The sequence below is a fragment of the Eleutherodactylus coqui genome, chromosome 3 (assembly GCF_035609145.1).
Source record: "Eleutherodactylus coqui strain aEleCoq1 chromosome 3, aEleCoq1.hap1, whole genome shotgun sequence".
NCBI classification, from domain to species: domain Eukaryota; kingdom Metazoa; phylum Chordata; class Amphibia; order Anura; family Eleutherodactylidae; genus Eleutherodactylus; species Eleutherodactylus coqui.
This window is the reverse complement of record NC_089839.1, coordinates 78692982-78708750: the sequence shown is the minus strand read 5'-3', so window position 1 is coordinate 78708750 and position 15769 is coordinate 78692982. Positions and strand designations below refer to the sequence as shown.

General features: G+C 42.0%; 1 protein-coding gene across 1 annotated transcript in view; it reads left to right on the top strand.

The window, feature by feature from the left end:
* Positions 1–15769, top strand: part of SLC24A3 (solute carrier family 24 member 3) — a 327458-nt gene that overhangs the window by 217940 nt on the left and 93749 nt on the right. Inside the window, exons 4-5 of the mRNA XM_066595769.1 lie at positions 2496–2570; positions 14698–14782. Coding sequence (XP_066451866.1) covers positions 2496–2570; positions 14698–14782 — 160 coding nt within the window. The remainder of the gene's footprint in view (positions 1–2495; positions 2571–14697; positions 14783–15769) is intronic.

The window sequence follows — 15769 nt, the reverse complement described above, 5'->3', positions numbered from 1 at the left end:
CTGAGGTGACAAGTGCATCGATGGATGATCTGTTCCTTTCTCTCTATCAGTGGTGGGTTGGAGAGCACACAAAGGTCCCAGCAGCATACTGTACTATAAAAAGACGAAAAAGGCAGAAAGGCAGCATTGGATCATCGGAGATGGGCGATTTTCATTGTGCATTCTTTCACTCTGATCATTTTCATGACATCTAAGGACACAAGGACATTAAACAGTTTCCAACACATGCAGAATTTATCCCCTTTATACACACAATACTGAGTGAATAGAGTATAAATCTTTCATATTTTCTGGAGATTCTGAGCACAATACTCTCAGAGTATAAAGACTGCTGGGAACCTTTCATGCATGGACAATTGATTGTTTTCACGGCAAGGACTTACCGAGAAGTAGAAGGCTTTTTTTAAACATTTCTTCAGTGTAACTAAAATTAACTTAAGGGCACGTATTTGATATTCTGTCACATTAATCGCAATTAATATTATGCAGTGAAGACACTTTTAAGTATAATCGTTTCTTTTAGTCTTCAAATGAAGCTAAAGGATGAAAACAAATCTAGGTTAAAGGGGTTTTCCAGTTTTATGTGCATTAAGCATATTAATTGCACAATGAAAAGTTCTACAACTTTCTAATATACTTTGGGGGGGGGGAAAGACCAACATTTTATGTGCCGCTTTTAATTCAATGTATGCTGGAGTAAAATGTGACAAATTTATTAAGAAGCACCAGATTTGAAAAGATTGTGGTTTTGGACAAGCAGAGATCGTTCTAATTGCTCTGGTTCTATCAGGGCTACAGAAATCATTTTGGTCCCATTTTAAAGCCAAGAATCTTGGCCTGAGTACAGTTCTGATAGAAACAGAGCTTAACTGTTTGAAGTGGGAGTGGAAATACTGAATTTAAAGTTGCCACTTGAGGACTTATGAACACAGGCAGATTTTTGCTGCGGAATCCGGAGCGGGTGTCTGCCTCCAGATTCCGCAGCAATACCCCCCCCCCCCATAGCATGTAGTGCAAAAAAGATTCTTCATGCATACCGCTCGCAGCATGCTCAATTTTCCTGTGGTTCCCGCACAGACGGCTTCCATTGAAGTCAATGGAAGCCATGCGACCCGCTGCCTGTCCACAACTGACATTCCTGTGATTCCACTGGAAAAGGAGGAGTTTACAAAAAATCTGTACGGCGCAGATATTCCTGATTTATCATGCAGTATGAGTCAGGGCATAGTCACACGGGCGCATCGGCGCCTGTGCTACTGCAGGAAGGAGATGGCCGCACGGACGTCTCTCTGCAGCGCCGGAGGAAAGAACATGTGACCGGCTTCATTGCCGGTCATGCATTCTTTCTTCTGCGCTGCGGGGAGTCGTCTGTCCTGAAAGACGGCCGTCTTCTTCCTGCAGTAAGGGCTCAGTCACACGGGAGCCCGTGTGACTAAGCCCTCACTGTAATAAACAGTTACATTTTAAGACTGTATGTCTGTTTGCACTAACTATTAAATAGCATTAGTAAATCTGCCCCAGTGTGCATGGTGAGACTTTCCCTTTAGCAATGACTATCACATTTATTTTTTATTTATAGTAAAGGGCATTTTAAATGTTTCTTCTTGTAAGTCTCCTTTAGGGCTCAGTCAGACAAGCGTTTTTTCAACGCATGTATAAGCACGTTTTTAAAATGGCTCTATTAGAACCAATGCTTTCCAATGAAAGTAGTCACGGATCCTTTTTTTTTAGAAGTGCTTAAAATTCTCACCTGCAAAAGATAGGACATATGAGTGCAAATGCACCAGGTCACACAATTTTTTCTGCACGCGATGTGCGATTTATTTATTGGGTTTTTTTCCCGCGCCTATACATGTGTGAAATTTTCGCTCGGCTGACTGAGCCCTAAATCTTTTAGAAAAACCTTTAAGGAGGTTTCCACTTGTAAATTACTGATGGCCTGTCCTCAATATAGGCCAGCAATAGTAGATTGGCAGGGGTTCCAGAAGGCAGACCCTAGCTAATCAGCTGTTCGCCAGGCCAGTGTGTTTGTGGACCTAATTGATTTCTGCAATCTTACTGCAGTGGCTAGGCGTGGTATTGCAAGCAAAGTTCCCACTGAAGTGAATGGGGATGTTGCCTGTGCTACCAAGCCTGGCCACTACAGTGAGAACAGAGCTGGTTGTGTCCTGCAGAAATCAACTCACTGCATGAGCACATCAGTCTGGAGAATAGTTGATCATTGAAGTTCCTAGGCAGTGGACCCTAGCCAATCTACTGTTGATGGCCTATCAAGTGGACAAGACATCACATAGCACAGAAGACTCGTTTCTACCGACAAGCGGTATTTATCACATCTAAAGCCTACAGTAATTATTTATAGATTTGTGATCATTGCCTTCTTCTCTGTAACCAAAAAGGGATATATGACATGATTTGTGTAAGCATTGGCAACTTTAGGGTGACTCCTTATAACTTTTCCCAAATTTATATCTGTCTTTTTGTTATTCCCACAGGCAATGTACATGTTCTATGCTCTTGCAATTGTCTGTGATGACTTCTTCGTCCCTTCCTTGGAGAAAATCTGCGAAGTAAGTATGGATTGCCACTTGATATGATAAAAAATTGAAGTCATGCTATTAGGCTGGTTTCAGACGAGTGTATTTTAGCTCTGTCTTTTGCGGACTGTAGTATGAAGCTAATGTAACTTCCTGTAGCTACTTACAAGGCCATCATTTTCACTGTCAGTGAATATCTTTACCTGAGCTATAATATCTATACCTCTGCTTGCTGAGCATCACCTGGTATCCACTCGAGAAGCTGATCCTGAAGAAAAAAGTCTGGAGGGCTGTGCCAACCACACTCTGAAATACATGGAAGCAAATACTGCTGAAAATACTGGTGACATACAGTTGTATTGTTATCTGAAACACGTCCGTAATATGGATCCATATGGATTCTATATGTTCATCTGAAATCAACCTTAAAACTAATTACTAAAGCATTCTTATTTGCCAAATTTACAAACTTTACACTGTTTGCAAAAAACATTCAAATAAGAATTTAAATAGTTCAAGACAACTAGTATAACAAGTCATTTCTCCAAATTCAACACAAAATGACACTTTTAATAACTAGTACAGACTCAGAATTATTCACCCCTCATAAGAGCACACATTTGCAAATGAGGTGTTGTCTCAAGTACACCTGATGCAACTAATTAAAGGGAACCTGTCACCAAGTCCATGCTGCTCGAACAACAGGCAGCAAGTACCCAGGACAGATATGTTCATTGCCCCTGTGTATGTTTTATTCTGTGGCATTTAATAAATGAATAAACACACTTTAATGTTGAACTTGGAACAGAGCTCTGAGTCAAAGAGGTGGGCCACACCGGACTCTCTCACATGCAGCATGTTGACTGAAAGTTTTCTTCTTATACACAAGCATGGAGAGGAGCTGTCAGTCAACATTCTGCAAGTTGGGAGAAACCAGCACTACCCCCCTCTTTGGCTCAGAGCTCTGTTCCAAGTGAAACTTTAAAGTGTGTTTATACACGGGGGGGAGGGGAAGAGAGAGGGGGGCAGTGGGTATCTCTATCCCGAGATAATGCTGCCCATAGTTTGCTCAGCATGAACCTGATGACAAGTTTCCTTTAAGGGCTTCGTTAGATGCATCAAGAGTGCTTGAGATAAAACACGTCAAATACCTGAAATAGCTTGGTCTTTGTTGGCTCTGACATATGATTGCATGTTAGAAATACAGTATGGCTAAGTTGAGAGACTTGTCAAAAAATTAAGAGATCATTGCCTTGTAAAAACAAGCACAGCCACTGAATGTTTCTAGAGATACACTTGTAAGCATAGCTTGCAAGTTCAATTAAAAGGGGTTGTCTGGGAATTCAGGTACTTTTCTATTGATGATCTATCCTCACAATAGGGTCCGCTGCTTGGATCCTGCTTATCAGTTACCAGCACCAATGCAACAGGAAGCAGATCATGCCAACCCTACTGCAGCAGCTCAGTTTGGATCTGCAGGCGCAGCTCCTATTGAATTCAAGTCCTCAGCAATAATTGAAAAAGAAATTGGATTTTACGACTTCCAGTCAACAGCAGGTCATGGCCTAGACAGGCCATTCATTCACAACTTGGACTATGCTACAGTGGCACACAAACATGAACATGATGCATGAAGGAATGCTATGAAAGGAGTATGATAAAGAGTTTTCATCTTCAGCAAGACATATATAGTGTATGGTCTCCATATGACTTTTAGCTATACCATGTAGTCCCTAATGCTATCAAGGGCTTCTATCATTTGCTTACTGGTATAATTGTTTGCATGGGCCACAGTTAGTTAAACAATACTATATTTTCCCAGCATAACCTGTACAAGTGCAGCCCTACAAACAAGAACTGCCTAGTAGTTCAAATACTGCACTCATAAACATCACTGTGAAGAGCTCAGAACTCCAGATTTAGCATTCTGGAAGTATACCAGATGAGCACCAATAACCAAGAGTATAAACACGCTGCTTGGGAATTGCAAGTTATCTTTTATACTTTGCTCACTTTTAGTAACTTTCCAGTCCTGCTTCGCAAGACTGTTCAGCACCATGGGAATCAAAGTACATGGAAAAATGTGTCACTGTGGATTTTGTTTCCACTACTGGTTCCTAGTCCTATTCTGATCCTGACCTTTAGTATTTTCTCACTTTTGGCTCTCTCTACTCAGCAACATTAATGTTTTCCTCATAGTTCCAGACCTATTCATTGACCCATGAAATATCAATTTTACTTCTATAAAAAATAATTTCCCTACAAAATGCACCTTTTAATTTTTTTTTCTTGTGTGTCTATTTTGTGTCTAATTTTTTAGTTGATTTTGATAAAAAAGAGAACAGTTTTCAAACTGGTCTTCGTTCTATGAATGAAGTCTGAAGTTAAGATTAGACTACTCTTGTAATGGACAACTTTTGTTCTAGTGTAAGTGGGTTACATTCATGATTTGATGTTTGTTCGGATAGTACTTTTGCATTAAGAGGAAGCAAGAGCAGGAAAATGGGACTCTGAGTGCAAAGCGGCCAGAAGTGGTCAGTGTGTGGCGCAGCTAAGCTGTGGATAGAGGCAGATAAGAGGAGTCTCTCCTGGATTCACACTGTAGACATCTTAGTACTTGGGTGGATTCTTCTCCACTGAACGTAAAAAGAGGAAAACCGTATGGTAGACTTGGAATCAACAGTTCTTCTCTAGAGATGAGCGAGCGTACTCGGATAAGCACTACTCGCTCGAGTAATGTGCTTTATCCGAGTATCGCTGTGCTCGGGGCTAAAGATTCGGGTGCCGCTGCGGCTGACAGGTGAGTCGCAGCGGGGAGCAGGGGAGAGCGGACGGGAGAGAAGGAGAGAAAGATCTTACCTCCGTTCCTCCCCGCTCTCCCCTGCAGCTCCCCGCTCCGTGCCGGCACCCGAATCTTTAGCCCCGAGCACAGCGGTACTCGGATAAAGCCAATTACTCGTGCGAGTAGTGCTTATCCGAGTACGCTCGCTCATCTCTATTCTTCTCCCATCTTTCTGACAACTTTGGCTTATTTCCTTCATAGCTAACACTAGTAACTGGATATTAATGTTTTGTTATAAAACCACTAATAGGGAACTTTCAGGACTGTCTCCATTGTTGTAATTGAGAGATTGAGTTATGCTGGTGACCAGGACCCAGGTTAAAAATCTTTATTATCATTTTATTGAAAGTTACTGTTGAGAGCAGCAATAATGTCTCCAGAATTATACATAAACCACCCGCAAAGTCTCCAGGCAGTGACTGCTTACAGGGCCTACTTTAAGACCAAGCCCTCTCAGGAATCGGTATAGCTGGAGTCGGGCCATGAATACTTAATGTCCCCTCTACCTAAACACAGGAGGATAAGGGGACTATGGCTTCCCTCAGGGAGCTTGGCCTGGCACTCGCAATCCCGGAGTCAGACCTTTTTTTATCCCCTTAACCTATTACCCAAGCCCATTCACACTGGAGTTTCTTGCTCATTGATATCTAATAACACCCATATTCTTCCACTTGCGCTATCAGCAAGTAATAGATTTTAGGGCAAGATAGTTTAGAGATTCAAGATGGATGGGCTTTCTGGCTAACAAAGGAAACAAAAGTCTACGCAACCATCTATATTTGCAATATTCTAATATGAAACCAGGGCAGTCCACCACATCATGTATCTGCCTTTGGCTTTTTTGGTGCACATACTCCACTTGACTATTCTGCCAAGTTGTCTCCCAGCAGATCACATAGGTTTCCCACATAGACAGGATGGGTGAGCAATAAAGAAAACCAGGAAAACTCCTTCTGCGGCAAAATAATAGAATATTCTTCAATGGCTGCATCAGTCATCTGACCTCAACCTGATTGCCAATAAACAGCAAATGAAAATACCTGCAGTAAAAGCCTCACAAAATCAACCCATAAGAGAAAACATTGGATGATGTTCAAGATTTCAGACAGTCTTTGACTGCAAAGTATTTTCATCCAGATATTAAAAATAAACCTTATGCGTATAATTATGTTGATTTGCCTAATTACTTTTGAGCCAGTCAAAATAGCGGAATTATGTAAAAATGCTTGTAATTCCGAAACAGATATTGAGACCGAGCTTGCAGTTACTGTTAAGAAAATTGTAGATCAATGTATCAGTTAATTATTCTATATTGCATTGTAGAGCATGATACTGGTATGAGTAGTGAAAGAGTTAAATATATCCCTTCTTTAGGCCTCCATGTCTTCTCAGGAAAGATGATAGTCTACTAGACCCCCCATGTATGCATATCTATAGACAGGAAGCTACACACCACAGGGGATAGGTCTGGAAAGTATTACATGCATTCCTTTCTCCTGAATTCATAGTGGTCTCATTGTATGTAATAGATACACCCTAGAAGGTGTAACCTATGTTAAGCATTTTTTATCTTAACCTATCATATATTCTATCCATTTTTGGAGGTATAATCTTTACTGTGATGTCATTTAGACTATATATGCTTTGTCCACTTCAGAATAAAGCAGAAATTATTTGATACCACATAAGTGGTTTGATTTGAATTTCTCCTGAGCTCAGATTACTACACGGAATCTGATAGTCTTCTTCTTGAAAACAAATTCTCTCTACATTTTTGGTCCTTCGAGCCGGAATCACTCACTGCAGAGGGAGAGGACAGCCTGGCTGTGAAAAGGTGGGTCTGAAGTACTCTCCGATCATTAAAAGACCTCCGTCTTGCTTAGACGTAATTAGAGGCCAGTCGGGCATCCTGTCTGAAACAGTGACGTTTTTCCGAACTAGCCGGAGAATTTGGAAGCCTCCCAGATAACGTGTAGTAAGTATAACAATGGTTAAACTTTTCTTCTCTCTTCTTCTTCTTCTGTATACTTTAGTGTTAGTAGAATTTACAATGTGTATTGTAAATGAGAGGCAATCATAGACGAAGGGACAATAGCAGTAGTCTATGTGAAATGTGTAAGGTAAATGAGAAGTATAGACGAATGGGTTGCCAAAGGGGCAATAGCAGTAGTCTATGTGAGACCATAGCCATTGTGAGAAGGCTACAGGAAAGAATTAACTCCGTGCGACACGTAAAAAGTGGTTAGATGACGTCATGGGACACAGGGGTGTCCAGGAACTTTACTTCTTATCTTTCTATTACTTTCTCTTTGATATTGTGTTATAGAGTAACTAAGAATATGAAGAGGGCGGCCGCCTACTAACATAATGTACTATTTGTATTGCTGTCTTATATTGCATGAAGTGAATGTGTGAGTGATTGAGATGAGTGGAATAAATAAATAAATTAAAAGTTCTAGTTGTAAAGAATTATGTGATACAATACGGACAAAATCAGCTAAAAGATCAGCAGAAATACGGATTATCCGCTGCTGAAGTCTGGTTAAAAGAAGCCCCAAACTGTCACGCCCATATAAAAAGAGACGCCCGACAGTTTGATGGACAATTCAAAGGGTTAATGGGGAGTTCCAATTGAATGAAAAATAGAGAGAGCAGATAGAATAATTCTATGGCCAGATTGGAGTTCTGTAGAAGGAATTTAGAATGGGAGGGGAGGAGATGGTAGACCCCTTCCATAGTATAATCAGGGGGCATGAGAGATCATCCTAATGCTGCATATAATCAGCCATTAAGGAACACGTTAGTAAGTGCAGTAAAGAAGGAAATAGGAGGTTATATAATGAGATACATAGTTACCCATGAGGATGGGATCGTTGCAGGATGTTTTGCAATATGCAAAACATGCAGAAAAGTGTTACAAAGAAAAGGGTCAGAAAGTGAGGTTTTTTATACAGGGAGAGGAATGTGATATGATGGTTCAAGAAAGTCAGAGAGGTTATTGGATAGCAAGAGGATGTGAAAGTAGAGACAGAGGGAGAAGCAGATGTGGGATGCAGCTCGGGGATTTAAATGTGTGTTTGAATAATGGAAGTCTAGTGATTTTGCCCGAGAGTGCCCTGAGAAACAATGTTCTCAGCGACCTTGGGGAAAAATGACTAGGAGGGGTCGATGTACAACACTTGGAGGATCTCATGGCAATCTCCACTGCCTGAGATAGATCTCCAGGTGAATGGGCGGATGATTACTTTCCTGGTGGGCTAAGGAGCCACCAGGACATTAATACATCCCAATATGTAGCCAATGTTAAATGTAGTAATAGTCATATCCTGGTAAGAGGGGTTAATGGCCGGACCCACAGGGAATCCCTCTCTGAACCAGTTATAACAGACCTAGAGACAAATAAGCCTGTGAAATGTCAGATTATATAGTCTTGAATATGACCAGTAAATGTGTGGAGATCAGATATTATGATAAAATTAGGTATACCTTCACCAGAGTACCTCAGGGCTGCTGTGAACCTCCAACAATTGTCTCCCAGGCTATGTCAGCACACTTAGCCCAGTTCCAGCCTCTTAGAGGTAGTCAGCGACTACTGCATGTTGGTAGTCAGCAGCAGACAGTGGAGAGCATTGTGGAGGGACACAGTCGTACTCTTGAGGTTTATTTATGAGCAAGGCCATAAAGTAAACATGTAGAAACTCCAATACGGTCAGCAAACGGTTAAATATTTGGGGTATAACCTGTCAGATGAAGGTAGGCAAGCAATTCTGGAGGTCCCACAACTATGAGCAAATGATCTCCTTTTTGGGAATGAGAATGTTACGTGTGCTGCTGGGATTTGTTGTTCTATTGTGTTTCCAGCAGCACAGCACTCACAGGGTTAATGATTGAGCTGGCTGGGTGTGGTGCTGTCTGCTAGCCAATCCCCTGGTCAGTCTATCAGGTGGGCCGTCATGAATGCTTGTCTGGTGAGGGTTGCAGTGTGACTTGGTTCATGTCCGTTTGTACGTTTAAATTCTGTCAGTTTTGTGTTAGCTTGCTGTGTGTCCTGCTATCTGTGTCCTGTCCTGTGGCTGCGTACGGTGTGAACGGTGTCCGGTTCTGCTGGACTCCTGGTTAGTGTAGGGACTAGCAGTATAACCAGGAGCCATGAAGTGGCCTGCTAGCTTTCAACATCTTGTACAACATGTCAACCAATACCTGGTATTTATATTCAGCTTCCAATCTGTTACTAGTGGTTGTATGTTGTATGCAGTGTATTCTGGGTCTGTCATGTGGCATGTGAATGCATCCTGTTCTGGTGTGTGGCTCCTAGGATCAGCTAGGGCCCAGATCCGAAGACCGCTGGGCTGCCCTTATTAGGGCAATGTCCCCGCTTAGGTAGGGCCACTATCATCCTCCCTTGTAGCACAGGGTCAGTTGCCTGAAACCGGTGTGAGTCCCGTGTGACCCTGGTGATACCCGTGTGCGTCCCCTTTGGTCATGATCATGTGGGTTCCGTGCTTTGCTTGCCCACACGATCGTAACAGACAAACTTCTATAGCTCCTGGATCTCAAATTCTGCATCTCTGACAGCGCTTCTTACCAGAATCATCTATGATGACCCTCTGGCTGCAGCCGGCAGGATCCAGTGAGATGGGCCTCTGAGGAAGCCTTTGTCAGGTTAAAACAGACTCTGGTGGGCACATCAGTCTGGGGGGCTGCTGAACTAGAGCAAGCCCTTTGTGCTAACTGTTGACTCAGGAGAAGGATATATCACCTCTGTGTTAACTCGGGAACACGTGGGAAGCAGACTGCTGGCATACTACTATTGCAGATTAGATCCAGTGGCCGAGCGTTCCCAGCCTGTGTACAAGCGGTAGTCAGACCTTCTGCCACTATAGTGCTGTCCCCCCACACACTGAGTACCGTACGCAGTTAGTTATACTCATATCTTAGTCCTCCTAGACATCCCCCTGCAGGGCACTACTGCTCTCAGCCACACCTGACAACCTAGGGATGTGCTACGCTCCATCCATCCACCTTACTGCCTATTTCTTCAGACGGTCCTCCACACAACTGTCTAGGAGAGATGGCACATAAGGTGTTACTCAGACCAGATCTGCAGGAGGCATCTCTTGTAGATGCTGAATACACTCTTTGTAGATGGACTGTACATCTCCGTTAAAAAAAAAAAAAAAAAAAAAAAGCTATCTTACCTAAATCGTTCTTCAGATGTGCAGCAGTTTTGAGCCATGGCCTGTGTCATGTCTCAACAGGGGGGATGGTGGCACTCATATGGACAGTGTTCACAGCCTAGGGGTTTACCATCTACTCTAAAAAAAATTTTTTTTGTCTTGTATTATTTGTGCTAAACAATGCAGAAGGGAGTATAAGACCAGGAGGGGGTGCCGTCCGACACATGGGGGATGCTGGGAGAGCTCTGAGTGTAACTTCTATAGAAGGAGTGACGAGCGCCATACTGGTAGATCTGCTCCCTGACCTACTGACTGCAATCCCTGCTAGCCGTCATAAACCAGCCCTGCAGTCACACCGTTTCTGCCGTCACACGGCTAAATGTCTGACCATTTGTCTATGTGTATAGCATCCCTCACTCTTCACTTCGCCATACCGTGCACATCTCCACCCCGCCATACAGTGCACATCTCCAGCCCCTTTACCCTCTGTATCACCCCATTACCTGTAGTATGTAAGCTCGTTGGAGCAGGACCCTCACCCCTATTGTTCGCATCGCCTGATTACTATGTAACCGTGGTTCTGTAATGTTTGTACTTTTGTCTTTCTGTATTCCCCTGTCTATGTAAGCGCTGCGGGATATGTTGGCGCTATACACAAAGATTATTATAGATGTGTGTCAGATGAGGGACTTGTTGGCATTGCACACAAAGGGGTAAGGCGTGGCTAGATGCTTGCCTGGCTTGATAGTACTCCTAGTCAGGCCACGTCCCTGGTGGCCATCTTAGTGCTAGTCATGGCCTGCGCCCATTTTAGTACCTGCTGTAATACCTTTGGCCGCCGCCCAGACGCCATCTTGGCTCCTTACATCCCATAGCTGTACCTTCTACCTGGCATCCCAATGCTTGCACTTGTAGTACACAACACCAGTGATTAGTGCCTTCTCTGAACTGCATAGGAATAGTCAGCAGCCTCCATCACTGTCCTCTGTGTGTTGATGATATGTTGTCTATCTTATTAAGTGTGTGCTATAAGATGGGGTCAGCTCACAAATGGTTAAATCGTCTGTTACATGGGAGTGCTTCTTTCACCCTCGCCCCCACCTTTCAGCTTTAGAGTTCAGTGAGGGAGGGAGGGGGGGAGTGTGACTGACTCTAGCCATGCTCTGCTTGCTTGATATGAATAGACCTGTAATGAAGATGATCAGGAATGAAGTTTAGTATAAACCTGTGTGAACAGGGAACGTCCATTCTTGCTGTTATTTGTGTACATGTCAGTTCTGTGATTGGTTTGCAGTGATTTTGATTGTTAAATGGTGTTTTCAATGTGATAATGTCATGTAAGATATAATAATAATGAAGTTGTTGATAATGTGAGAGCTGAGTGTCCCTATTATGGGAAGGATAGCACAAGGATGCTGCAGTTATCTGTAGGAGTCCAGCCACAGTTAAAGCTCTGTTTATCTTACTCCATTACCTCTCCTTGATAAGAGAAATTCCTGAGGGGGGTTGTTAAGGTTGGAGGATCAAGCGACTGCAGATGATTGGAGTAGTAGTAGTTGTGTGAATCTTAATGTTATGCAGTAAATATTGTGTATAGAGAATGTTAATAATTATATGAGATAGAAAGACTTGACCCCACGATAGATAAAAGTTAATGACAAGTCCTCACGCTGTGATGAACGTAAAATGTGTGATTAAGCTTCTTAACTGTACCTACCCCCCACAGATAAGTGATCCATGTTATACATTGAGTTTGCTGTTTCCACCTGTGAGCGGGGACCAAATGCCTGCTGTTGCCTCTGATCCTGGGGTTATACTTGCTTCGCGCTACCTGGTAATGGGACTGAGGCAGACTATGGGAGACTGCCTGAGGGATGCTGTGCGGAGAGGAGAACCGTAAGGGCACGCTGTCTCTGGGATATGGCCTGAGCTACAGAGGGCACGCACAGACGTGTGGGGGTTGTGTGGTGACCGGGCCTAGAACAGGTGCCAGGTACAGCCCCTAACGGGATTGTGCTTGGTACAACTGATAATGCCTATATACCTCATGACCTCCGAGGGCAACAGCAAGGGCCGTGTCTGGAGAACTAGGAACACCTCTCCCAAAGGTTCCTCTGACCCATCGGGGTCCCAAGGGGGGTACCGGACGAGTATGGGACGAGAAATCGGATGGCTGCAGGGGGTTTGAGTCTCTTCTTGCATGGTGGGTAACAGTGAATAAAAATGTAGACTGGATTATATATATATTATAACCAACAGAGATTTGTTAATTATACAAGAGATGCAATCAAGGGCCTAGCGGAACAACTAGGACACACCTTACACTCATTGCATGGCAAAATAGAATGGCTCTTGATATGTTACTAGCAGAAAAAGGAGGAGTTTGTAAAATGATTGGAGGATATTGTTGTACTTTCATTCCTAATAACACGGCACCTGATGGTAGTGTTACTCGAGCATTGGAAGGGTTAAATGCATAATAAAATGAACTAGCTGATAACTCTGGCATAGACGATCCATTCACAGACTGGTTGGAAAACTTGTTCGGACACTGGTCACAAGTCATATACTCCACATTAGTCTCTATGTCAGTATTTGCCTCCATTCTAATACTCTGTGGTTGTTGTTGTATTCCATGTATTCGAGGACTATTACAAAACCTTATTAACACTTCCATCACCAAAACTATGTTCCAAAATATACAAGATGACGAAGAACAGGATGATTTACTGGGTCAGGTGACCACCTTTTATGACAAGTGATGGTTAAAAGTTCTATGAAGAAAGCACCATTTTTCTTTGATGATTTTGAAGTGTGACATTTTGATTCCAGTGCGTTCTGATTGTACCGGAGGATCGCTCTAAATCACTGATGGACATTTCGATAAGTAAGATTTTATATCATGATGGACAATCATTTATATATGAAGAAAGGAGCATCAATCTCATAATAAATAAAGGCCAAGCTTCTCTTGGAGGCGGGCCTAATTGTGGGTACAATTGGTGGAATGACTTTATATATATAGATATCAATGTAATACTTTTATATGAAATAATTATATACTTAGTCTTGAAGTGTGAACCCAGGCGTCCTGGTAATAAAGCTTCGGGCCGTAGCCAGGGGGTCTGTGGTAGAGTCATTATATATGTGTATTTACTATTATACTGTGTTGATGTATTGATCTAAAGTGGGGAATGTTAAGAAAATTGTAGATCAATGTATCAGTTAATTATTCTATATTGCATTGTAGAGCATGATACTGGTATGAGTAGTGAAAGAGTTAAATATATCCCTTCTTTAGGCCTCCATGTCTTCTCAGGAAAGATGATAGTCTACTAGACCCCCCATGTATGCATATCTATAGACAGGAAGCTACACACCACAGGGGATAGGTCTGGAAAGTATTACATGCATTCCTTTCTCCTGAATTCATAGTGGTCTCATTGTATGTAATAGATACACCCTAGAAGGTGTAACCTATGTTAAGCATTTTTTATCTTAACCTATCATATATTCTATCCATTTTTGGAGGTATAATCTTTACTGTGATGTCATTTAGACTATATATGCTTTGTCCACTTCAGAATAAAGCAGAAATTATTTGATACCACATAAGTGGTTTGATTTGAATTTCTCCTGAGCTCAGATTACTACACGGAATCTGATAGTCTTCTTCTTGAAAACAAATTCTCTCTACAGTTACATTCATGGCCACTACACAATGTACGGAGCTGCTGATCAGCGATGGTGCCAGGTGTTGGACCCCCATTGATCTGATATTAATACCCCATCCCAAGGATACATCCTAAAAAGAGGTCATCGATATATAAAGTCCAGGCATAGCCATTTAAATCCCGTAAAATAAAGCCTACAACATATTGATGATTTTGTTTCAAATCCGTTATGGTGATGTACAGAGGCTAAATTATGAAAGTTCTTTCAATGTTCAAATACTTTTGTTTTGTATACTTATATACAACTGTACAGAATTTTTGAGTTGGAGAAGGGCATTACATCCTTTTGACTCGAATTAGTTGAAAAAGATGATTATGTAAATAAATGTGCAATGCAATGTACTTGGAGTATCTTGTACTCATTATAGCCTCCTGATTAAATATTTCATGTCTCACTTTCTCTACAGAGATTGCAGCTCAGTGAAGATGTGGCTGGAGCTACATTCATGGCCGCTGGCAGCTCAGCTCCAGAACTGTTTACATCTGTGATAGGTATGTGTTCATCTACAAATCTAATGTGAATGTTCACCCTTAAACACTGGTACGAGGGTCCCCAGAAGCCAACAGCAGAAGAGTCTGTCACATTACCAGTGAAGATGTGTGGAAAATCAGCCAGGGACCACAGTGCGCTTGGAACAGATTAAGGAGTCGCAAAGAAGATTTGAAATTTATTAATTCGAGCCTTCACGTTTCTGCTCCAAAACAGGACCTTCATCTGATCTAATACATGATCAAAAGCTACTGCAGAGAAGTTTAAACACTGCGGGTAATAGTAAAGAGGACCACCTAATTTAGGCGTTTTCACATCAAGGAAAAGCCTTCTTCCAATATATCCTTTTTTCCTATGTTTGCCACTCTATAGGTGTGCAATCGTCTATGTCGCCTACAGGGTCTCATTGTAAAAATGCGTTTTTACGGGATGTCTGTGTATGAAATAGTGTAATCTACCATACATTAGCATACAGTAAAAAAAGTATGCTGACATATCACTCTGCTAATGCCAGAAGGATATTCTTTCTGTAGCCATCAAGTTAATGGGGTGCTATGGACACAATCGACATACAGATGTGTCCATCATAAACTTGTTAAAAAGTTATAGAATTTTTCATAATTTCAATTATATATAACCTTCTGCCATCTAAGAAAAAGTATACATTAAATGCATACATTTTTTAACATAGCCAACTAGTAAGTGTGTACTTTTTTTTTATTATGAGATCCTTATAGAACAAATGTCCAATGGATGGTATCCTATGGTATCTGTTGCTGTATCTGTAGGTCATATATGTTTTTTTGGTTTGCTTTAACCTTGTATAAAAGTATTTTCCAGAACTGCGCTATTGAGGATTCATCCTCACCATAGGTCATCAATAGTTGATCGACAGGGGTTCACCACTGTCACTTTAGCCCATACTAGGCACAACACCGTACATTGTATAGTAACTGTGGCCAATAATGCAGCCTAATCCCACTTACTTG